General features: G+C 42.7%; 1 protein-coding gene across 3 annotated transcripts in view; it reads left to right on the top strand.

The window, feature by feature from the left end:
* SNTB1 (syntrophin beta 1) overlaps positions 1–26,020 on the top strand; it is a 229,462-nt gene that overhangs the window by 129,614 nt on the left and 73,828 nt on the right. For all 3 annotated transcript variants that reach the window (XM_027092580.1, XM_027092581.1, XM_027092582.1), the window contains exon 3: positions 10,877–11,084. In XM_027092580.1, the coding sequence (XP_026948381.1) occupies positions 10,877–11,084 (208 nt within the window). The remainder of the gene's footprint in view (positions 1–10,876; positions 11,085–26,020) is intronic.

Here is a 26,020-nt window from a genome sequence, read left to right as displayed (position 1 = left end):
AACTCTGGCTGAGGATATTAGGGTGCTCGCATATCTCCCGGAGTTCAGATAGCCAGGCTAGGAAGTTCACCATCCAACCACATGGTGAAGGCTGTTCTAGAAGAAATGCCACCGTTGCCATCGCTTAACAACCATCCACAGCCCACACAGCTGCCTCAGCTTGCTCCTGTGACAGCTGGCACTGGCCGAGCTCTACCACTACTGCCATCAAGAGCAGGGTGCCTCCACCACTATACGTGCCAAAGGATGGACCCTGTACTCACCTACTTTCTCACATTGCCTCCTTCAGAATTGCCATTTTGAGTGAGTGGCTCGGTGCCCTAGCGGTGAGGAGGGCTGAGAACTGGAATTCTGGCTTCTACTTTGGGGAAGCTCAACTCAGAGTTTGGAAAACTTTCCAAATACACAGGAAGGGTGTTCAAAAGATATTGAGCAAAGCGTGAAAATTCTTCTCTACTCTTTTAAGCAACAGACCATGCTTTACAAACGTCCTGCTAAATGGAACGTAATGACTGAGACACAAGCCTTGCAGTTAGGTGAACCTGGGTTCCAGTTCTAGCTTTGCCTCTTACTAACTGGGAGATTGGACAAGCCTAGCCCCTCTGAGGCACAATCTTCTCATCTGTGCTGTAGACACATTAATACCATTCCCCTCATAGGACGGTGATAAGGATAAAAGGAGGACAGTGAACTCGTTTGGTGGTGGAGTTTACATCCCACAGGACAAATACTCATCCTCATTTTGAACATTATTACTGCCATATTTTACCTCTTTCTTTAGTGTTGTCTTTTTCACAGAAGACTATCTTTTTTCTAGTGAATTGTTTCACTAACGACATATCGCAGAAGGTATGCAAGCATTCACTGTCTTCAACTTTTTTCTAGTATTTTTTTTCTGATTACATTGCAAAAAGATGAGAAATTGTAGAAAAGCAGAAAAGTAGAAATAAAAATGCCTCGGAATTCCACTATCTAGGGGTAGCCACTGTTAAAGGTCTGCCATGTATTTGTCGGGAAATTTTGTATCAACCACCAGAGTCACCGATTTGTGGAACAGTAAACAACCATGTGGTTTGCGTTCCCCTTGATTCCCTGTAGTTCTGCAAGTCCATGGGCCACCTTCCTACTCACCACCTTCGTCTGTGTTTTCTCCAGCCTCACATTGGAGGGGAAAGGTCACTTGAAACCTTCGTTGCCAGGTTGCAAGTTATGTTTTATTTATTAATACTGTGTTAGGAGGCTTCAGTTTTGTGTGTCAGCCTTGTGTTTCTAAACAGGGGAAGTAGAGGATGCTGGGAAATATTATCTGGCTCTGTGAGAGCCTTTGAGAGAGTGAGAGGGGAAGAAAATGACTCTTTTGGTGTGAGGTTTGCCAAATGATCTCTGAGAAGCTGTGATATCATTCATAGGCCTTGCCAGGCTGCATGGAAACGGCTCATCTTGGCAGACATCTAGAGCGAGCATATAATTCCTCGGGGTTGGTATGGGCCTTTATCAGAAATACTTCCATAGGCAGTATTTACATAACTGTGGTGGAGTGTGAGAATAAACACAGCTGTGGCATTGCCCTAAATATTTCTATTCAGTAGGGAATTAAAAGAGAACTTTATCGCTGAATAAAGATAAACACAATTCATCAAGCAGTGGTCAGTTCAACTGGGGAACAAAACAGGAGTTAGAAAAGACTGGCCTGCTGAAAATAGCTCCAATCAGCCAGCCTGACTTTATTGCTCCTTCCCTCCCTCCCTCCCTCCTCCTCCCCCAGTTCCAGAAATGTAGAAATCATCAGCTCTCAAAGAAGTTGTCTAGGTTTTTTTTTTTTTACACCAAGGAGGAAGTGGAAGCCCCTCAGTCTGTTTACTGCGTGTAGACCTACTGTGAGCCAGTATGCTTCCGGGTGCTTTACCTATGCGTCTCATTTTAGAAGGCTTCCCTTTTTTTTCGGGTTGTAGAATTGAATGTGAGTAGGGAGTAAGATTATTTTGCCAAGGAGAAGATTTTTTAATACCAACATGTGTTGGAATGGAAGCAGGATTGCCACAGCTTTAAGTGGTCTGCATCTTACAGGTTCCTTTCAGCATTCACATATATATAGGGTGCTGGCGATATTCTGTTTCTTGTTCTGGTAGTGGTTAAATGGGTGTTTGCTTTGTAATAAAACACTGAGCTATACAAGATAAAACCACGGTAAAATACTGTGTTTTAACTGAACAGAGGATAGCAGCTGATTTTTCCAAGTTTCTCTATAATAATTTCAATTTCTTAAATTTCAAAACATTATTCATTTACAAGAAGATGTGCACGTATATAAATGTAACAAGTAGCAAGTAAATAACATAAACATAAATAGTAATAGAAACCCAGGAAAAATAAATATTTTATGAAGACCATCTTGAAGACGGGAAGAAAAAGTAGTTAAGGACTCTTTTCTTTGAAAGTGACAGACACTCAACTCAAACTACTTAAATGAAAAAGGGAAACCAGGAAGTTCAAGGGGGTGACTCCAACTACAGGCCTGGGTGGATGGAGTGATTCACATGATGTCATGAAAAATCTGTCTTGGCTCTAAGCATCATATATTTTAAACATTAGTGCAGTCCCAGGTCAGCTATGCACAGGAAGATAGTTCCACGGTTTATTAGTTTTCTAGGACTGCAGTGACAAAATGAGCACAGACTGAAAGCTTAAAAGAAAAGAATTTCATATATTCTCTCTCAGTTTTGGAGGCCAGAAGTGTGAAATCAAGGAATTGGCAGGGTTGGTCCCTTCCCGAGGCTGTGAGGGAGAAACCGTTCCAGGCCATCCTTGGCGTTCCTTGGCCTTGCGATGCTTGACTCCAGTCTCTGCTTGCATCGTCACCAGGCCTTCGTCTCTGTGTCTCTGTGTATCTTTTCTGTCTCTTCTACTGAGACTCTCATTGGATTTAGGACCCATCCTAATCCAGTGGGTAGATGAATAAAATAAGCATCTCATTATCATCCTTACTTTCATTACTTCTGCAAAGATTCTATTTTCAAATCAGTCACATTTGAGTTTCTGGATAGGCATGAATTGGGGGAGATACTATGCAACCATCTACACATGGTGAGCTTCTTGGGTGCAGGGACCATGCATTCTACTTTTCTCTGCAGCACCCAACACACATTGAGTGTCTGGAAGACTCACCAGTACTCACAGCATATTTTCTGTGTGCATGGGTAAAGACATCGCTGCATGTTCCCAACTCCATTTTGTAACCCAAGAGATTTACTGGCATTTTCTGTTTTAATAGGCATGACTGTCTCTTTACTAATAGTGTAGCTAAGAGAGAGCTGACTTGCTTATATGTGCCCATGGGTCCAGATAATATAAAAGCATTGCGTCCACTAATATAGTTTCTTTTTCCAGTAACTGAGACAACAACACAGTCTTAAAATGCCCAAAGCTTAAATGACAACTGCTAACATCAGGATTTACCAGTCACGAAGCACATTCACAGTTATTATCTCATTTGGTTCCTTAGTAATAACCCCATGAAGGCTATTATTATCACTTTCATTATAATGATCATTATCACTTTCATCATCATCATCACCATCCCTGTTTAATAGGAATAAAGAAACTCAAGGCTCATAGAAACTGTGACCTATTTGCGATCTGTGTATGATTCAGGACTTGTAGTTGTGTTTGAAAATTACACAGCTCAAACTGGCTTCTGCAGAAGGGGAACATGGAAGAAAATACAAGGATATGCTGAGTGTCAGGTACGGCTGGATCCAGGTCTCTCATCTTTCAGCTCTGCTTTCCTCTGTATTGGCTTCATCTGCAGGCAGACCACCCCTCTTGATGGCCAGATGGCCATCAGCAGATCCATGATTATAACTTTTCCCTCTGTATATATGATGAGAGAAAAACATCATCTTAAGGACGACTCCTGAAGAAATCCTGGGCCTGGCTCTCCTTGGCCAAATTGCATCACACCTACAACCTTTAACCCATCAAGCCCCCAAATCACATAGACTGAGAATGGAGGTAAAGCCTGTTACCAGAAAGGGGGGGAGTAGAAACTGGGCAGACAGAACCACAGATGTCCATAGGAAGCATAGTTTATAAATGACAGAGCTTGGGCTTTGGGACAATGTTGTTTTAACCAACAGGCCAGTCCGGCTCCTCCCCCTCCCCTCCCCTCCCCCCTCCTCCTCTTCTGTTCAAATACAGTGAATACACAGTGGGTACACATGGAACAAAATTCAGAAAATACAGAGTTATACTGTGAAAGTTTCCCTTCTTAAGTGAGTGGGTTTGCTGATTCATTTTGGTTCTAACATTCTGCAAGGATTGATTGTGTTCTCAGTTGCTTGTTGGCATTTGTATTCAGGCGGGCCAATAAGACAGTTTTTATAATGTGGCTGTGTTTTTATGTGGCTTGCAAGCATAGTTTGGTGCTATCTCTATTGTGAAGATATGGCTTCGATTACAGAACCTGGCTTTGGGGGACTATTGTACCTCTTCTGTTATTAAATGTGTATATGTTTATGTCTCCATATGTAAAGTCTAGCATAGAACTATTTTTTTTTAAATAAAATTTTTTAAATATTTTTTAAAAAAGAGAAAGTTTCCCTTCTTATCTTGTCCTGTCACTCCATTTCCCTCCTAACTGAACCTACCTGTACACCTCTCCAGGCATAGTCTCCACATTTACAAACATTTATATGGATCATTTTTACATTAATGATATGATACTGCTCTCACTGTCTGCCCTGTGCATTTTTCACTTCCATTGTATCAGACATTTTTTGGTTCTCTGACTCTCATGACTTCAGCCACCCAACCACATTGCCATTTTTACACACCACCTAGTTATTTTTCCACCCCTGAGTTTTTCTTTTCTTTCTCCCCCCACCCCGGCCACCTCCCCTCTTCCTACTTTATTTCCCCATCTTTATCTCTCCTTTAAAAATGGATGAGGTAATTATCAGAATTGAAAGTGCCTTTTTAAAGAATGAGTTACCTGAAATATTTGACCCTACAAAATGGTTCTTTTGGGGTAGGTTGTCAGCAAAATACTTCAGTAAGATGAAACCATTCCACATCTCTTCACCCCCAGAGTCACTCGTTAGCTCAGGCAGTTCAGAAAGCAAAAGGACTTCAACAGATAGTTGTAGCTCTAGTTATGGCTAAAACTCAACATAAACCTCATAAAGTCCTTTTAGGTGGAACAAATTAGGAAGTTGGGATAAGGGATAATGTAGAATCAGGTTTGCCCCAAATCTTCCAGTATCTCTCAGGAAACTCATGCATCTCTCCCCAAAGTTATTTTTTTTCCATCCCAAGATGTTAGAAATAGCCCTTGTATAACTTTTTAGTTTCTCCTGGGGCTTGCATTTTTCAAGTCCAAGTACTCTGAAAAAGAGTCTCAGGGCCCCTGGAGGACTCTTCCTCGCCTCATGGGACCACTACCATCCTCTTGTACACAAATTGGGAAGACTCTTCATTGTAAACCAGAATACAAACCAGAATTGATCAAGATTAGCTTGGCACTGTGATATCCCATGCATATGTTATCTCATTTTTGTCTTTTCAATGATCTTGAGAGGCAAGATTGAGCCATCTTACGGATAAGAAAATTGAAGCTTAGGGAGGTTAAGGAATTTGGCTCACAGCCAACAAGTTTAAAGTCAGCCTGAACCCCAAAATCTATATGCTTAACAACTACCTCCTGACACATGTGGGTTTGAATTGTTTTCTTTAAAAATGGGCTACTGAAAAAACTACTGCACAGCCAGCCCAGGAATAGGATTTCTTTCTCTCCTTATACTCCAAGACATGCATTGCACCTGGTACATTTACATTTTGGCAAAATAATATTAAATGACAAATTAAGCCAAAGTGTGTGTGTTTGAGATTTGTGCTAGGTAGTGTGACAAGTAACCATATATATGCATAGTCACTCCATGACCTTGACCAGAATCTTGAGTTGTCTCTCGGAAGTTCTGGGGACTTTCGTGCTACCAGCTACTTGTTTGCTTTAGCGTGTAGAGTACATTGGTATTAAAAGGAAAGGTTGTACTCTTCTTCCTCCTTCCCCTTTGGGTTTAGGGAGGAGTGAATGTGGATCACTGAATTCTTTCATTTATTCATTGCACAAATAATTGACATCATTTCTGTGCCAGACGAGCCAACAATTCTTCACCCACTATCATTTTTTGGTGATTTCATGCTGCTCCCGTATGCTGTCAGTGAAAGGCTCTTTCTCATCGCCCTGTTGACACTGACCCCTCTCTTGAGTCACGTTCTGTCTCTTTACAGAATCTATAAAGCTGACAGAGCTGCAGCTTTGTCAGAAAGAATGGTCTCCCTCTTCACTCAGATCTGTAAGCCCTTCCTAGGCTGTTGATTCACAACCCCGAACACTCGCCCTTTACATTCAGGACAGACTCTCCAGAGCCTTACTTCATCCAAGGCCTGTCTGTGGTGGTTTTAAGATATGTCCCCAAATCCTTTGATTCTCTTCCCTTTAAGAAGTGAAGCCTAACTCTTCCTCGTGAGTGTGCGTTGGACTTAGTGCCTTACTTCCAACACAAAGAATGAATCAGACATATATACACTAATATGTATAAAATAGATAACTAATAAGAACCTGCTGTATAAAAATAAATAAATAAAATAAAATTCAAATCAAAAAGAAAAAAAAAGAAAGAATGAAACAGAACTGATGGTATATGACTTTGGAAACCAGGTGATAAAAGGAATAGTAGTTTCTTCTTGCTCTCTGGGGGAAACCAGCTACCACGTCATGAAGACACTCAAGCAACTTTTGTGAGATAACAAGTGTGGAGTTTTTTTTTTTTTTTGATGTGGACTATTTTTTAAAGTCTTTTATTGTATTTGTTATAGTATTGCTTCTGTTTTATGTTTTGGTTTTTTGGCCCCGAGGCATGTGGGATCTTAGCTCCCAGACCAGGGATGAAACCCACACCCCCTGCATTGGAAGGCAAAGTCTTAACCACTGGACTGCCAGGGAAGTCCCAAAAGTTTGGAGTCTTAAGCCACTTAATTCTGGGGGAATTTGTTACTCAGCAGTGGATTACTAATACACTTTCCAAGAGCCCTCTGTTGTGTTGCCCTTCTGGTGACAATCCCCTACGGGCATAGCTCTTTGGGGGGTGGTTTGAGCTTGAGCTCAGAAAGGCCTGCCATGATCCTTAATCTATATAATTTGTGGAACATGTAAAGCATTTACCCAGGCCTCAACCTCTAGAAATTCTTAATAGGTCTGGGATGGGGTCCAAACATCTGTATTTTTTTGTTTCGTTTTGTTTTGTTTTTGTTTTTGCGGTACGTGGGCCTCTCACCGCCGTGGCCTCTCCCGTCGCGGAGCACAGGCTCCGGACGCGCAGGCCCAGCAGCCATGGCCCACGGGCCCAGCCACCCCGCGGCACGCGGGATCCTCCCGGACCGGGGCACGAACCCTTGTCCCCTGCATCGGCAGGCGGACCCCCAACCACTGCACCACCAGGGAAGCCCCAAACATCTGTATTTAATTAAATGATTAAAAAAGAAAAAAAAAACTACTCAGGGATTCCTGAAGAATACTTTTGATGGAGAACTTCTGCTGCCTTCTTTTTTTGACTATAAAAAGCCACAAGCCTCTCTATTCTGTATCCCCTCTGTTCCTTCTTTGAGACCGATGGGGCGGGGTGAGGTCAGTTCACTTTTCAGCATGTTCACTTCAGCCACTGGGGACCCTGGCAAACAACCAAGCTCAATGCTTTTTTCTTAGGACCCCATAGAGCACCCTTCTCAAACTGAAATTGCGTCAGATTTACCTGGAGGGGGATCGCTGGGCCTCACTCCCAGAATTCCTAATTCAGTGGGTCCAGGTACGAGTTGAGAATTTATATTTCTAATAAGTTCCCAGCTGATTCTGCTGCTGCTGGCCTGTGGTCACACTTTGAGAACCACCACTAAAAAGGCATAGGACCTGGTATTTAAACTTTGCCTCAAAAACAGTCCAAGATATCCCCCCTATAGTGCAGGCAACAACAACAACAAATGAAAACAGGCAAACAAAACCTCACCCATTTTGCCTGAAACAAGTTATCCACGGTGACAGAAATTCTGCTGGTGGTTATTTGAGGGGAAAATAACTGGAAAGGGAGTGTGAGGTGACGTCTGGGATACTTGTAATATTCTGTTTCTTCATCTGAGTGGTGGTTACAGAAATGTGTTCCCTTTGTGAAAATATTTACCATCTGTGCACTTTTCTATATGTTATGCTTTAAAAGCTTACTTAAAAATTAATAGTAATGATAAATGCTGTCAAAATCTGGGGAAAATGGGCCTCCTCTTCACTAGCCTGGACCTCTGTGTATAGGCCAGCTTTCCTCTGGTTACGCTGGCAACCCAACAAAGAAATTATTCTTTCTTTCTTTCTTGCTGGCATCATTTTTGTACGCGCGCGTGTGTGTGTGTGTGTGTGTGTGTGTGGTACCTGGCTAGTGGCTGCTTCCCAAACTGTCTTTAAGAAAAAAAAATCCAGGTCTTCAAAGGAAAATATTCTAAGAGAAATATTTGCATGTTTTAAATTCCTAGAATAATGGATATTGATAGAATAATTTGAAAAGCAAGTTGAGCTCTCAGGAATGTTTTTGGAGAATCCTAGTTTGTGTTTGGCTACTCAACTTTACTGAGAACTTTGGGAGGGAAGGAAAACTCACCCTAGATTGACCACCCATTTCTTTGAAAAGTGCCTAAGAGGCATGAGAGTATTTTCTTCTGGGTAAGAACACATGTCACCTAAAAAATTCCCTGTTTCATCACATAAAACCTTTGAAGTCTTAGCGAGAAGACTTGTTTTGCAAATTTCTTACCGAAAAAAATCCGCTAATTGTTGCTAAATCTCCCCTAGAGATATTCTACTTTTTAAATAATTCTTTTTCTATCATTTAAGTTTATGGGTAGAAAAGGTTTACTCACTCTAAAATGTTGGTTTCAAATGTAAATGAGGCCAGGTTACACTGGGACTTCTAATTTTCTGGTGATCTGCAAAACTTATTTTAAATTTAGGAGCTAAGTAGGACACTGTTGGGCATATTTGTTGGTGCTGATGCCTTGAGACAGCTGTAGAAGACAATGGATGCTCCCTTATTGGATGCCATCCAGTCTAAAAGGAGAGGCATTGTAAGTCAGTATTTAAATTCACGGTCTTTTGAGCCTCAGCATCATGGGTTGAATCCCAGTATCACCAACTTTGTGGCCTTGAGTCAGTTCTTTCTCTGTCCCTCCAAACTTTAGTTTTTTTTTTTTTTTTTTTATCCTGTTAAATGAGGTAAATAATATCAGTCATAGGGATATTACAAAAATTATAAAAAATAATATAAAAGGGTTTAAATTTTTGCCTGACACATAGTAAATACTCAGTTAATGTTAGCATAATTATTGAGGGATGAAGGGAAATTGATACATGGATCATTTCATTTAGTTTTGAATTTCCCAATCCCTGTATCTTTCTAATGCAAACATGAGTGAAGAAATGTTATTTATTTGCATGTATACATACATGAATGAATAAATAAAATGTATGCTTTTCTCTCTGCAATAAAAATTATCTGTCTAAAAATTATAGATGTGGAGAACAGGTTAATGGTTGCCAGGGACTTGGGATGGTGGGGGGGGGAGCATTTGTGACTGTGAGGGGTGAGTGGGGGGAGAGTTATGTAAAATAGAAACCGTGGAGTAAACTGGGTAAAGGGTATACTGAAGCTCTCTGTCTTAATTTTGCAATGCCATGTAAATCTGTAAGTATTTCAAAACAAAATTTAAAACCTAAAAGGATTTGTCTAGAATTTCTGCCTTTTACCATAATTACAGTATGTAGATCTCACTCTGAATCTCAGGTGATCCCTTTGGAGTTCTGGCATAAACTTTGGTATTTGACTTTAAATATAACACTTTTGGGAATTCCCTGGTGGTCCAGTGGTTAGGACTCCGTGCTTCTACTGCCGGGAGCCCAGGTTCGATCCCTGGTCGGAGAACTAAGATCCTGCAAGCTGCCTAATGCAGCCCAAAAAAATAAATAAACAACACTTTTCGTGCATCTCTCTCCCCACTGTTACCCCTTCCTCGGCCAACTCACTCCTGCACTACGCTTGTCCAAGTATTAAGTGGTAGGGAAATGAGCCACAGACAGGATTCTTAAAGAGTGCAGTTTGGTTGTCTTTGATGCTCATTCACAATTAACCCTAGCAGTAGGATTAAGCAAGTGGGTAGATATTTCAGTCTACTTCCCACCAGCAGCAGCTAGGTTGTGAGTATATTGTTAAAATCCTCTGTGGATTGAGAGGTAAGGTAAATTAATATCAGCTCACAGTTTGGAAGTCTTAATACTACTAAAAACCCACTCAGCTGAGTAACAGGAAAACCAGACATCCTTAATTCAGGTGATTGGATGGTTGGATAGCTAGGCCCCCAGTACCTCAACCAATGCCTGCGTACAGTCAATGTTTGTAGATGAATGGATGAGTGAGTGAATGAATGAATGAATGAATGATGGGGGCATTAAGGTAAACCATGGGAAACAAGTTAAAAGTAAGAGTAAAGAATTAGTTCAACTTAGCGGAGAGAGGCAATATAGAGGTAGGAGGTGGGGAAAAAGGTTATTACGGAATTATATGAACTCTCATCTGTGTGAAACTTTTGAAAATTGTAAAGCACTATAAAGAATCTTTTATTCAATTGAAAAATAAAATAAAAAATCTTAATTGAAAAGCTAAAAATTAAAATAAAATGTATAATAGGAAAAGAAAACAAAGAATTAGTTCACCTTTGAGGCCCAGGACTTAGGAAGCATGATCTGCCAGGGAACCTTCCAACGCTTCTCTCTTTGCTTCTCTAGGCAGCTTGAAATCCACTCTCCAGATGCTAAGCACACGGTGATCCTGAGAAGCAAGGACTCAGCCACTGCCCAGGCCTGGTTCACTGCCATCCATTGCAACGTCAGTGACCTGCTCACCCGAGTGATCACCGAGGTCCGAGAGCAGCTGGGGAAGACGGGCATTGCTGGGAGCCGGGAAATCAGGCATCTTGGCTGGCTTGCAGAAAAGGTAGGGAAAACGTTCCCCCCATCGTAGGCATTTTCCCCAGGCTTTCCCAGCACTTGCTGCAACCACTGAAGTCAGGTACCTCATTCCACAGGCTGATTCTCTCATTGGGATTTCTCGTCTGTCTCCAGCAGATTTTCTGTTGCATTATGCAGGGGCTGTGTCTTCAGCAACCTTGATTCCCCACAGACGGTCCAATATGTGGCAAAATGCAGGTGGTCACTAATTGTCTGTTGCATGGATGAATGAGTGAGAAAGTGACCGGACAGTCTGATTCTCACATGTACACAGGAAGGGCAGGGGTAATAACTCAGACTCACAACACAGCTGTCTCCTTGGGAGGGAAGGAAGTTGAAATTGTTGCTTAAAAGAGGGTTCGTGTGGGGTCTGATGGACCTGCTTGTTAACATCGACGCATTTACAAATAATAACAATGATAATAACAGCAAGGATTTCTTAAGCAGCTACTCCATGCTGACTCTTATATATTATCTTTAAGTTGTATTCTTAAGCCAGCAGGCTCTGAATGTGTCATCATTTATGAGCACCTATTTTGTGCTAGGCAGGAGTGGGGAGGGGTGTATAAAGATGAAAAAATGCTTAATGTCTTTCCCCAGGGAGGACAGCTGCTGTGGAAGGGACCTAGGGTCATGGTAACACTGTCACTTTGACTTCTTTTCCCAAGTGGTGTGATACGTTGAAGATAGTAAAACTCACTGCAGCAATCTCCTGGGAGTTAACCCTCCTCTTGATTTCAAAGGATTGAACCTTTGCCATTGCCCTTACATCTGATTGCTGTCCCTTGAACTTGACCTTCAGTGCTCAGGAACACTGGGCTTTGGTGACAGTCTGACCTCCCAGTGACTCACATTCTAATAGGTGGTAAATGGGAATAATGATTGTTGCAATAACAGCTTTCCTGCCAGTGAATCATGTCATCTGAGAAGACCCAGTCCAATGGCAACTGAAAATAATACTTGAACACAGCATTCGGCAGTTTTCCACCATTGTTCTTTGTTCGCATCAGTTCATGTGTGGGTCTCAGCCACAAAGTTCAACACAAAGTGGGCTGTTTGGTATTGTCCCATCTCTCACAGGTTTCAAAGGACTAAAGGGACAGTGCAGGTTGTGGTGGCACCAAGATCGTAATAAACAAAAACCACAGGTAGTCTCTCATGACACAGTGTGTGGGGATTCCTGATGGAAACAGCACTGCAGATCTGGATGATAGCATTTCAGAAGTCGTTCTCTAACCCTCTCCGCTTTTTACTCTCCAAATGTATGTGTTTTTATTAGGAGAAGTCTCATTAGTCAGGGATCTTTCAGTTGCAAGTGACAGAAAGCTCAGCTCAGCTTGAGCATGAAAGGGGACCTACCACTTCTGATAACTACAGTGTCCAAGGGTAAGCTTCAGGCATGGTGGGATCCAGGGACTCAAATAGTAATAATAGACCTGCCTCTCCATCTCTTTGTACCCTGTCCACTTTGTTGGTTTATACCCTAGCAAGCCCCCTTTACTTGGCCTAAGAGTTTCAGGCTCGTGGGGGCGGTTTTGTTTTGATTTGTTTTTGTAGCTGTGGCTATTTCAGTGAATAGAAACCTCTTTGCTCTCATTAGTTCCCACAGAAGTCCTAAGATCAGCCAGACCCAAACCATGTGCCCCGTTTGTTGAAGGGAGGTGGTTCTCCCATGGAAAGTTAGGCCGCTGTGCAAGGAAAAGACTGAATGGGTTCTGGGAAAGCGAAAACAATAGACATTCGCTATAGAAGGAAAAGGGGAGGAGTTGATTGGGATGAAAAGTGTCCTCACTCGGTTAGGGTCCGGAATGGACGTGGAAGTGTACTGCATAATTTAGGATCCAGCAGGAGGTGGATGGCAAACTCAAAAGGGATGATTGGAAGGGATTTAACATAGCAATAATTTATAAGGTGTGGCCGAGGCAAGGAAAACCAGTAAGGGATGGAGAAGCACTCCAGAGCTCAACAGTTAGAGGTCACTGCCATCCTTTAACCTGAAATGGCCAGGAACGGGAGCAGTTACCTGAAACCAGCGAGACTTGTAGCTATAGAAAAAGGCATCCATTAAGAGCTATGGTCTTCGGGAGAGAAACACAACCCCTGCTGATCCCTGCCTGCCGATCTCCTGCTGGTGTCTCCCATTGGCTGAGGCTGATCGGAAGCCAGAGGCAGGAGAGCCCCACTGATGCTCTGTTAGGGTCAGACTCCCAGGGCTCCGACCAGGGCAGAAAAAGGATGGAGCGTGGATCTAGAGGCAAAAGGAGGCTGTCCAACACACATCCCTCTACCTTGCAAGTAACTGGGGTGGTCTCAACTCTAGAAGCTACTTTTCTCTCATCTCTTTTAATACCAACTACATTTAAAACCATTACTATCTGGATAGTTGAAAAATGATATTGTGTCATTAGTAGTGATCTTGACATTTTTTCCAAAGGTTCCATTTTCTCACTTATAAATTGTCTGCTTATGCCTTTTGCTTATCCCAGATTATCAGTAGACACGTTAAGCATTCCTGTGGAGCAGTCATAAAGGTGCATAAAAAGCTTTCTGCTTTTAGAATATTCTTATTCTTTTGATGTAATTTCAGATCATCATTACAGATGTTTCTTTAAATTGTAGTATGCGCTTTATCCGTAAGAGCAATCAATAATGAGTTATCATGGATAATTATCAGAGGCAAGGATGTCTTTTATTGCTTTCATCTTCAGAACTTCTTAAAAGATTACCATAGATCAAGTCCAAGGGAGCAAATGCAAACTGGAATTTTTTTGAATAAATATTTAATACTGAATCCTAGTGTGTAGACATATGAATGGTTTTTAGCAAAATGTTAGAATGAATGGCAAATCCTTAATACTGTGGCTTTCTTATATTATCACAAATATCAGAGAATTCACTTGGTATTTGTAAAGATATAAAGTATGATCCTATATATATTCAGCTGTAATTTACCTTAAATTGATATCCTTTGTCTTTTCCTATACTGTCGATCTTTGATTTTTTTGGATTAATAACAGTAGCTCTAGGACAAGGTCTGTACATATTATATTCAATTTCAAGTTTTTAAAACGCATTTACATGAACTAAAACAATATGAAGCAACATTTTCCCTTCTAAAATCCTATTCAGTGCAAACCCTAAAACTTCCTCTACACTACACAGAAGGAAAACTTTATATTTAATGTTATTCTTCATTGTGAGATGGTCCAGGGACTAGAAGAATGTCTCCTAAGAAATGCTTAGGTCTTGAGTCAATGGGGAGAGTTCAGTACACTCCAAGAGAGGAGAATGAGAATGAGAAAAAAGTGGAGTTTGTAGGGAGAGCAGACCAGAGACTGGTCTAAAGGGAAGTGGGGTCATCCTGAAGGAAGGCGGTAAGCAAATCTGGTACCTTGGATGGCACCCAATTATGGAAGATCTTGAAAGCTGGACAGATGGTTTGAATTTGATTTGGCAGCAATAGGAAATCTTCATGTAGAAAATCAGAGAGAAGGGAACTTAGAAGTGACCTCTGTGGACGGAACGTGTCTCCCCAGAATCCGTAAGTTGAAACCCTAATCCCTAATGTAATGGAATTTGGGGGTGGAGGCTTTGAGAGGTAATGAGGTTTAGATGAAGTCATGAGGATGGAGAGCTCCATGATGGGATTGGCGCCCTTATAAGGGATGAAGACACCAGAGCGCTCGCTCTCTACCACGTGAAGATACAGCAAGCAGGTAGACTTCTCTAAGCCAGGAAGAGAGCCCTCCCTAGAACCCCAGGCTGACACCCTGATCTTGGGCTTCCAGGCTCCAGAACCGTGAGAAATAAATGTTTGTTCTTTAAGCCACCCAGTCTGTGGTAATGTGTTACAGTAGCCTGAACTCTGGGACCTAGAAAATGGAAGGTGTTTTATTTATGGTCACACTTTAAGTCAAGATACAGGAATAATTAGTGAATGGGACAGTGCTGTGATATAATTTTTAAAAGAATCCAGTGCAGCTCATTCATGGCGATCAATTTAATTCTTTCCTTGAATTCTGGCAGCCATGCCCTGAACTCTCTACAGAATCAAGGTCAGCTCTGCAGTCGCCTTTGAGTGGGGCTGTATTCCTTGTCTCCTTGGTGTCCTAGGTCCTGTGAACTGACACCACAGTGACAGGTCCTGGACTGCTTTCCCCTGTGAGTGCCCTCACCTGTAGATGGGCCAGGTGCACCAATATAAAGTCTTTCCTATGATCATATTAGTCTCAAGCCTTTTAACTCTTTGCAAAGCCCCAGTTGCCCCAAAAGGCCCATAAATGCTCATCCCTACCCTGAACAATAAAATGCATTATGCTCCAAACAAGTTTTTTCAATCATTCTTCAGTTAATCTTCTTACAGTCATTATTGAGGTGTTTTCAATGGTCCAATTTCAGACAAGAGAAAAAGAAAGAGAGAATATAGGGCTTCCCTGGTGGCGCAGCGGTTGAGAGTCCCCCTGCCGATGCAGGGGACACGGGTTCGTGCCCCGGTTCGGGAGGATCCCACGTGCCGCAGAGCGGCTGGGCCCATGAGCCATGGCCGCTGAGCCTGCGCGTCCAGAGTCTGTGCTCTGCAACGGGAGAGGCCACAACAGTGAGAGGCCCGCGTACCGCCAAAAAAAAAAAAAAGAGAATAAAATAAGGAATAATAAAGAAAAAATAAATAGAAAAAAAATAAAGTTGTGACTCTCTCACTACTTAAGAAAACAATAATAAACAGGGATGTGGCAGAATTGTTAAATTCTGTTTTGTGCTCAGTTTGTAGGTTACTGTCTTTGCTTTACCTTGTTATCTCAGTTTGCAAACATTTCTTGTCAGATTAAAAACACAACACAATTAAAAAAAAAAATACCCCGTTGGTAGCTCTGAGATGCAAGTTCAATTCTCAGCTTTCCTCATTTCCACTAGTTTCCTTCAAATGGGCAGTTTTATAGAGCTGTGCCTCCCCAGGGTGTTGTTGGAAGAGATGAAGCTGGTAATTAGTATTTATTATGTGCCTAGTCTGTCTCAGGCAATGTGCTTGAAATAATCCCTATCCTAGGAGGCAAACTTGGAGAAGTTAAGAAACTTTTCTAAGATCACTCCTCTAGAAAGTGGCAGAGCCAGAGTTTGAACCCCTCTTTCTAACTCCACAGCTCAGAACTCTCCACTAAGCTGAGCTAATAAGGGACCCAGGGAACAAGTGTCCATATGAGTGAGACCCCCCCAGAACCCCGTGTCAGAGCACCACTACATACCAAAAGCACAGTTTCAGAACTAAGAGACGTATCAAAATAACTCAAATCCTTCGTTTGCCTTTATGAAAATAAAGGGTGTCTTTGTCAGTTCGGGCTATCACAAAGTACCAGAGACTGGGTGGTTTATAAACAACAGGTATTTATTTCTCACAGTTCTGGAGGCTGGAAGTCCAAGATCAGGGTACCAGCATGGTTGAGTTCTAGTGAAGACCCTCTTCATGATTTATAGACAGTCCTCTTCTGTATCCTCAAGTGGCAGGGAGAGAGAAAGGGCTAGCTGTCTTCTTATAAGGACACTAATCCTATCTTGGGGGCTCCACCCTCATGACTTAATCACTTCACAAAGGCCCCACCTCCTGATACCATCACATTAGGGCTTCAACATATAAATTTGAGGAGGACAGAAACATTCATTCCACAGCAGAGGGAATTTACATACCACGACAGAGCAACACTTACTAAAATCTTTTCTCTCCTGTCCTACAAAGACTGAAATTATCTTTGATAGGATAGGTTAGAGGAACACTAGAATACACACACACACACAAATATAATTTGTGTACACACACACACACACACACACGTTGTCTATTAAATGCAGTAAAAAGGATTTGCACTGGTCCTTTCAGCAAAATATTGACTTACTGTATGGCTCAGAGGCTAATACACCATGGTAACTGAAATCTGAACCATGTTGTTGAGCGACTGGGATTATTTAATTAAACCATGATAATTGGAATTCATAGATGTTGGAAACATGCAAAGCAAGGCCGATGCTGTGTGTGTTGTTCATCTCTGTTTGTTTGCTCTTTAGTTCTTCTAGATCTTTGTTAAACATTTCTTGTATTTTCTCAATCGTGCCTCCATTCTGTTTCCGAGATTCTGGACCATCTCTACTATCATTACTCTAATTCTTTTTCAGGTAGATTGCCTATTTCCTCTTCAGTTATTTGGTCTCATCTGTTTTTACCTTTCTCCTTCATCTGTGACATATTTTTTTGCCATCTCATTTTTGTTTTTTTTTTTTTGCGGTACGCGGGCCTCTCACCGTTGTGGCCCCTCCCACTGCGGAGCACAGGCTCCGGACGCGCAGGCTCAGCGGCCATGGCCCACGGGCCCAGCCGCTCCGCGGCATGTGGGACCTTCCCGGACCGGGGCACGAACCCGTGTCCCCCGCTTTAGCAGGCAGACTCTCAACCACTGCGCCACCGGGGAAGCCCATCTCATTTTTGTTTTTATGAGTGGGATTGTGTTCCTGTCTTACTGGCTGTTTGGCCTGAGGCTTCCAACACTGGGGTTTGTGGGCTATTGGGTAGAGCTGGGTCTTGGTGCTGAGATGAGGGACTCCATGAGACCTCACTCTGATGAATATTCTCTGGAGTCTGAGGTTCTCTGTTAGTCCAGTGGTTCAGACTCGGAGCTCCCACCACAGGAGCTTTGGCCAGACCCCAGGCTCGTGACCCAAGATCCCGCAAGCTGCCTGAGGCCGCATAAACAAACAAACAAAAATAACAAAGTAAAAAACAGAATTAGACTAGGAAACTAACAGATATGTTAGGAAGAATATAAAAATATAGATGAATCAGCAACTGGAACGTACATCAGTACCACAACATTAAAAAAAGAGGAGGGAAAAGAAAAAAAGAGGTGGGATGGGGAGGCCTTGGCTGTGGAGGGCGGGGCCTAAGCAGTGGCGAGGTTTGGGCAGTGGGAGGGGCCCATGCTCAGGACCCACAGGGCTAGAAAGGCTCTGGGGCCTGTGGGGGGTGGGGCTTAGGCTGAAGGAACAGAAGGGGCCCAGCCGTGCCCCCCACCCTGGTCTCAGAGGATAGGGGACCTCACCTGGGAGCCCAGTAGGCTTCCTGGGCTCGAGTGGGCGGGGCAAACGCCCTCCTCTCCTCTCCTGCTCCTCCGGTCTGGGGTCTGGGAGGGCCCCTCCCACGTGCCTCTCCAGATCTCCCTGGCCTCCCTCCTATGCCCCCAGGACCAGTACAGCCGGTGGGGAAGGGGGAACCTTGGAGGGCAGGGGAGCGGCTTGGGAGCTCAGCAGGCTCCACAGCCCAAGTGGGCCAGGTGATCGCCCTCCGCTCCTCTCCCTCTCCTCCCGGAGAGTCTCTCCCGCCTGCCTCTCCTGATCTCCCCATCTCAGGGGCGCCGAGCCTGTCTGGCCTCCACTTCTTCCCCCTCAGTCCCCCTACATCCTACCAGTTCACCTTGGGGTTCCTTCCGTCTCCTTGGGTGTCAGAGTTCTCCACCAGCGGCAGGCAGGCGCCCTAGTTGTAGGGAGACGCTAACTCTGCATCTTCCCACGCTGCCATCTTCTCTGTTTTGTTTCAGGACTATCTTTTTTTTAAAAAAAGTTTGAGTGCTGTAGCATATTGCTTTTTATGAAATATAGCCTAGGGCTTTGTGTATTGTACCAAAATAGATTTAGAAGTGAACACTCCACTGTCTCTCTCATAGAAGTGTTCTTCCTTGGTGTCCCAACTCCAGGAAGCACACCAGTTATAATAAACAATTGTCTTGGACTTCCCTGGTGGTGCAGTGGTTAAGAATCCACCTGCCAATGCAGGGGACACGGGTTTGAGCCCTAGCCTGGGAAGATCCCACATGCCGCGGAGCAACTAAGCCCGTGCGCCACAACTACTGAGCCTGAACTCTAGAGCCCGTGAGCCACAACTACTGAGCCCATGCGCCTAGAGCCCGTGCTCCACAAGAAGAGAAGCCACCGCAATAAGAAGCCTGAGCACAGCAACGAAGAGCAGCCCCTACTCACCGCAGTGAGAGAAAGCCCGTGCACAGCAACAAAGACCCAAACAGACCAAAATAAATACATAAACAATTGTTTTGTTTGGGCCGCTTTAACAAAACACTATAGACTGGGTAGCTTGTAAACAACAGAAATTTATTTCTCACAGCTCTGGAGGCTGGAAGTCCAAGATCAAGGTGCCAGCATAGTCAGGTGAGGGCTGTCTTCTGGACTGCAGACTTCTTGTTGTGTCTTCAGATGGGGGAAAGGGCAAGGGGTCAGGGACCTCTCTGGAATGTCTTTTGTAAGGCATGGATTCCATTCATGTAGATTCCATGTCCTTACAACCTAATCACTTCCCCCAAAGCCCAACCCCATAATACCATCACCTTGTCCGTTAGTTTTCAGCATATGAATTTCAGGGAAACATTCAGACCATATGTAGAATTAAATATTTGCTTCGTGCTTCATAGTGATTTCATCTTCATTTCCTTTGACATTCCTGAGAACTCACTGATTCTACTCCATCTAACTACCAGAGCAGAGTTGAGTTCTGTTCTCTCAGTGAGTGAGCATGAGGCTGTGTGCCCAGTTTAGAGGTGGGGACATCCTTGCTCTGCAGGAACACATTCCCTTTCAGGAAGAACACAGGCACAGTCGGAGATGTTGTGCACGCCTCGTGGTTGTCATGGTGAAAAGTGTTTATTGGGATTCTGCCCAAAAAAGGTGTGATCGTTGAAAATAAAAGCTACTCTTTGAACCGTGCTGACAAGAAAGCCGATTCTCGGTGTTGGAATGATTAGTTTGACCTTTCGTTTTTAAGTGGCTTTATGAAAATATGAGCACTGCATGCACCGTAATTTTAAACAGGGAGTGTTGGGGTTTTTTTCTTCTTCAAACCAGACCTACAAAAATCAAGCTAATTTTAAATATCCATGTAGGGTCAGGTAATCATCTCTAAAATACCAACTGCTGGGAGTCTTTACGTCCTTGTTCTACTCGTAAAGAAAGGGAAACTGTTTAGTAATAGCAAGACAGTCCTACCCAAAAATGTCCTATTAAATAATTACTTTGAAACATGACGGATTTGGAGATCTGACGAAGCCTTTCTTTTCTGATACAGTTTTTCTGGTCCTGCTGGGGTTTGCTGTCCTCCAGGAAAAGGTGATAGGAGGTGTGTGAGCAGTATTTGTGTGCCAAATGATGCATTACGGGGATGACCTGAGAGGCCCCAGTCTGGAAGAACAGGTTTTAAAGAGCTATTTATTACTATATCCATTTAAGGAGGAAGTTGGTAGGAAGGAAAGAAGGAAACAGGAAGGAAGGAAGGAGGGAGGGAGGGAGGGAGTGAAGGAAGGAAGGAAGGAAGGAGGGAAGGAGGGAATGGGCGAGAAACACATGCTTTAATAATTTTACCTCCGTTAGATTGAAACCAGCTTATGTTATTCAGAGGATAAAAGTAACATTTGGATTTAAAGAGACATGCTTAAAACTTTCACTTGGATCCCTGATGCATGGCATTTGATTCCTGGAACTATGATAATAGCACTTGACAGTTCAGCACTGTCTTATTTAGGTGATAATCCTAGTAAATTCTTCATGTGAGTGGAAGGGCAAATGAATAACCATGAAGTCTTGTGGGTCCTGCAAAGGGATTTTTTTCCTCCCCTCAATTTTTAATGAGGCCCCATATTTGTCATCCTCCCCAATGGCTCCTGGGAGCACAGTGTGTTCGGTGTGGGCTGTGGAGCCCACGCCAGGCTGCTGGCCTCTGCATTTGAGGAGTCCTCAGCTGAGACTCTGACCCAAGTTCCAACACATTGTTGGCTCCATCATATTGATTCCTGGCTCTGATACTAATGTGCAACTAATGAGTTGCATGGCGTACATATTAACCCAGGCTCTGGCAGTGCTAATGCCAGACGAGCCATGAGATGGAGTTGGGAGGAGGGCAGCGAGACACCCAGTGCACTGACATCTTAACAGACGTGAGCAATTAGCAACGCTGTGTTGCAGAATCACCATTTCGTAGCTTACAGGAAGTAATAAGCCATCAAGAGGTGGAAAAACATGTCTTATATCTCCTCTTAAATAAAAAATCCTTCTGCATCAGAGGGGTGCTCCGTGACCTGTGAAGTAGGGAGGAAAGTTGAAATGTTTAAAGTCAGGTAATAGCTTTTATTACCAAAGGGAAGCTGAGTGACTTCCAGCCTTGCTGTTGAGTAACAGTAGATTTAAGACCTTCAGGCATGGCCACGTGGCACTGACCGCAAGGACATTGGTGACATTTCAAGGCAGTGCTGTGTTGTCTGGTTTTTTTTGTTTGTTTTTTCAGGAGATGGCAGGTTAGAGGTACAAAAGGGCATGCCACTCTGGCCTTAGAAGACAGTTGTGCACAAAAATTTCTACCAGCACATCCTGGGAGACATAATATGTCAAAGAAGGAATCGTGCCTAGTTCTGTATGGCACCCAGAGCGCCTAGCACTGTTGCTGGCTTATAGTTCAGGGTAAATGGATTGAACTGGTTAAGGAGTTGAGAAAATTGATTACAAACTCAGCCATGCTACAGAAGACAGTTATTTGACTTTGGACAAGGCACCTCTCTTAAATTTGTTCCAACTGCCTTATTTTACAGATGAGGAAACTGAGGCAAAGAAAGGTAAATGGTTTTTCACTTTACTGCACTGCTTCCATTAAGCATTAAGTTTATATAAGAAAGTACCTGCTATGATGGCATGGATAAACAGTGGACACCAAGCCCAAAAGACCCAGTTTTGACCCTCACTCTGCTCACACAAGCTCCTTCATCTTGGGCAAACCACTGATAGTTTCTCTGAACTCTTACATGCAACCCTGAAAAAGGCAATAATGATGCATGTGAAAGCTCTTTGTAAACTAGAGCTCCATACAAATGCAAGCTATTATCATTAATTTATTTTCCAAGACACTGCTTTCCAAACTGTTAATACACTTTAAAAGAGGTAATGTAAGAGAAAAAGAAGTAATGGGATCTATGACCAAATAACTTTGAAAAAAGGCTATATTTTGCCTTTAATATTTTGCCTATATTAAAAGCTCTGAGAGGTCCTGATATAAAGAAACCCATTTGACTGTGTTTGACATAGAGGTCCCTGAATCTGTCTCACCATTGTAATTCTTCATCTTTACCCTTGTAGAAACAGATACAAAAATGTCACATGCCGTAGAGAACAGACTTGTGGTTGCGAAGGTGGGGGGGGGGAGAGGGATGGACTGGGAATTTGGGGTTGGTAGATGCAAATTATTACATTTAGAATGGATAAACAACAAGGTCCTAATGTATAGCACAGGGAACTATATACAATATCCTATGATAAACCATAATGGAAAAGAATATAAAAAAAATGTATATATGTATATAACTGAGTCACTTTGCTGTACAGCAGAGATAGGCACAACATTGTAAATCAACTATACTTCAATTTAAAAAAAGAGTGTCACGTGCTTATCTTGTATAAATGTCTATAAATGTTATATCCACTTATTGACCATCACTGAGTGTCTGGTGCGCAAACAACAGTATTGTATTGTTTCTCGAGAATTTTGTAAGCAACTTCATCAGAATTACCTAGAGAGAGGATGCTGATGGTTAAAAATTCAGATTCTTGGGCCCTACCCCAAACCTACTGAATCAGAATCACCCCAGGAGGCGGAGCCTGGAAATCTGCATTCTCAGCGAGCTCCCCAGAGATTCTGATGCACATTGGAGTTTAATAACCACCACTGTCTACCATCGTGAAAAAGAGCATGGACTATGCAGTTAGCCCACCTGGTGCGATGACCCTCCAGCTGTGTGGCCTGGACAAGCCCACTTTGATGTTTCTAAGCCCCAGTTTTCTTATCTGTGAAAGGGGTATAATAACTACTTGGCAAAGGTTTTGTGAAGATGAACTGATGTAAAAAATGCAAAGCGCTTATCACATCTGCCCTAGTCCGTTCGGGCTGCTCTAACCAGAGCCCACAGACGGGCTGGCCTATGAACAGCAGTAATGTATTTCTCACAGTTCTGGAGGCTGGAAGTCCAAGATAAGGGTGCAAGTTTGAGGCCCTCTTCCAGGTCCAAACTTCTTGTATTTTCACATGACAGAAGTGGAGAGGGATGTCTGTGGGGTTGCTCTCATAGGAGGGAAAATCCCGTTCAGGAGGCCTCTGCCCTTACCGTGGAATCACCTGCCAGAGTCTCGACCTCTTCATTCCATCACCTTGGGGATTAGTATTTCAACATATGATTTTTTAGGAGGACACAAACATTCACACCATAGCAACCTGTGATATAATGAGATCTCATTAATAGTAAAAGTTGCTATTATTATTAGGACCACTATATAGGGTGGAGATATAAACGTGATCGCTTTCCTCAAGTGTGCTCTGTCCAGGGCTGGAGTTAAATTTTAGCAGTTGACTATGGACACCACGATACATGCTGCGGGGATATGAATGAAGTCAAATGAAAACAGGGATTCACTGTTTGGAGGGACACCTGGAAGGCTCTACAAAGACAATATTTGAGCTAGCTTTGAAGTAGATGTCTTCTAGGTGACAGCCAAACAAGCCCACTAATAAACAGAAAAAAACAAACAAAAAACCAATCCTAATAGGACTTCCAGCAAACTCACAGAACATTCACCACATGTCTGACACTGCCTTCTTGGTAGTTATGTGAGTTGGCTTCCTGTCACCTCATGTCTAAAGGTAACTGTTCTTTCTCTGATTTAATTTTCTGCAGAGACTGCCATAGGAAGCACTAAAAAAAAAAAAAACCCTGTAGATATTCAAAAATAATTTAAAATAATGATTCCAGTTTCTTTATTGACTCCCCCCTGCCCCTGCTGCTTCTAGTTGCTATTTAATAACTTTTGATTTTGCTGCTTCTCTCCCATCCCCACTCTTTGGTCACTGGCCAGCAAGTGTCTAAGAGTGACCATGAAGCAAGGTCTAATTACTTCCAAGCTTAGTGGTGGATAAAACTAATAACAGCCAGTATTAATTTCTTAAGTGCTCTGTTTAGCATTATCAAGAAAATTCAGCAAAGTTAGGTTAATTGCCTGCGGGAGGGTCAGCCCTGCTCAAGGGCATACGTGGGCTACAAATGCAAAACACAGTCCCTGTCCTCAGGTAGTTTATAAGCTGATCAAAAAAGGAAACAAAGTGAGAAGTTTCAAAATCAAACCATGATCCACAGAGAAAATGTGCAAGGCAAAAACCAATCCTGTTGGATTAAATAACAGTATAAGTCTTCCTGTGATTAATTAGGTACATCTGAGATCAGGTGGGCTAGGAACATTGGTCCAGCCTCATGGAGAGCCCCTAAGGAAAGATTTGGGTGGAAAATATGAATTTAGTAAGTCTCATCTTCAGTACCCTTAGGGATTACATATTTTCACAAGAGGCATCAGGTCTGTGCTATGATTCCAGAGTATATCAAGCCAATTTGTCAAGTATTTCCTACAAAGCCTGGAAAACATCAGGCAGAACTGTGGCCCAGCGCTGCTGGAATATCTGTGCGCAGAGACATGTTGAATATTAGATAAAGTGACACACGTTTCTCTTCTCTCCCTTCCAAGCAGAAAAAAGAGGAAGAATGAGAGAGAGAGTGACATGATTCGTTTTCACTCGCTTTTGAGATTTTTTTAAACTTATTTTTCTCTTTGAAAATTAACAAGTGCTTGTTGTAAAAACTATTGTCCATTCATCTTTTAATCTGATTATGGATTTTGCAAGGGTGACTCTGCAGTGCGGGCAGCTCTCCCCAGAGACACTCCCTTGATGATGGGGAGGCAGGTTGGGTTGGAACTTCACATCTTAGCAAGAGTCTCCTATGATGACTCAGGGCATCCTGCTCCCATCTGATGCCTGCTGGCTGGACTGTTGCTGGTAGGTGGTCATTGGATCGCCCATAGAAGTCACTGGTGGGAGAAATGCTCCAGCATGGAGCTGTACACATGGTCTACCCCATTATTTCCCGAGGGTTAAGGAACACTGGGTCATGAACTACACGAGAGGGAAGCAGGCAATTCTACACTGAGTTCTTCCTATGTTAGGATCTTCGCTTTTTCTGTTTCTTTTTTTTTTTCTTGCCTGCTAGTGGATTTATTGTTTTTATTTTGTTCTTTTATTTTCCCTCTCTACTTATTTTGGAAATTATATAGCCTTTATCTGTTGTTTTAGTAGTTTCCCTTTAATTTTCAATATGTGTATATGACTTCACAAAATCTAAACAAAATTAATATCTCTAACTCATTCCCCCAAATGTAAGGATCTTAGGAAGCTTTTGCTCCACTCCTGTCTTACATGTTATTTTGTTCAATGTCTTATTTGCCATCTTGTTTTACATTCCCCAAATTAGTGGTCACTTTTTAAATCCAACAACAGACACTTGCTTAGATTTGCATACAAGTTGACTGCTCTCTTTGCTCATCATTGCTTTCTACACCCCACTTCTTCCTTTGGAATTCAGTTTCCTTCTTGATGAAGTACTTCTTTAGTGCTTTTCACTTTTGTTTTTGTTTTTTTCAGCAGGAGTTCTTTTCTTATTTTCAGCATCTTATTCCATGTTTATGGTTTCTAATATTTTTAACAGACTTCTATGTTAGTGTCTGTCCTTTTACTGTATATAGTTAGTTGTGTTAGTTGGCTAGGGCTGCCGTAACAAAGTACCACGGACTAAGTGGCTTAAACAACAGAAAATTTATTTTCTCACACTTCTAGAGGCTCCAAGTTTGAGATCAAGGTGTTGACAGTGTTAGTTTCTTTCTCTTGAAGCCTCTCTCCTTGGCTTGTAGACAGCCGTCTTCTCCCTGTGTCTTCATGGGCTGTCTTCTCTGTGTCTTCACTTGGTCTTCCCTCTGTTTGTGTCTGTCTCCTAATCTCCTCTTTTTAAAAGAATAACAGTC

Source organism: Aethalodelphis obliquidens, unplaced genomic scaffold (genome assembly GCF_003676395.1).
Source record: "Aethalodelphis obliquidens isolate GAN/ISIS:26980383/991018 unplaced genomic scaffold, ASM367639v1 scaffold79, whole genome shotgun sequence".
Classification (NCBI taxonomy): Eukaryota; Metazoa; Chordata; class Mammalia; order Artiodactyla; family Delphinidae; genus Aethalodelphis; species Aethalodelphis obliquidens.
The sequence above is the reverse complement of the archived record's forward strand: the minus strand, read 5'-3'. Positions and strand labels throughout refer to the sequence as shown.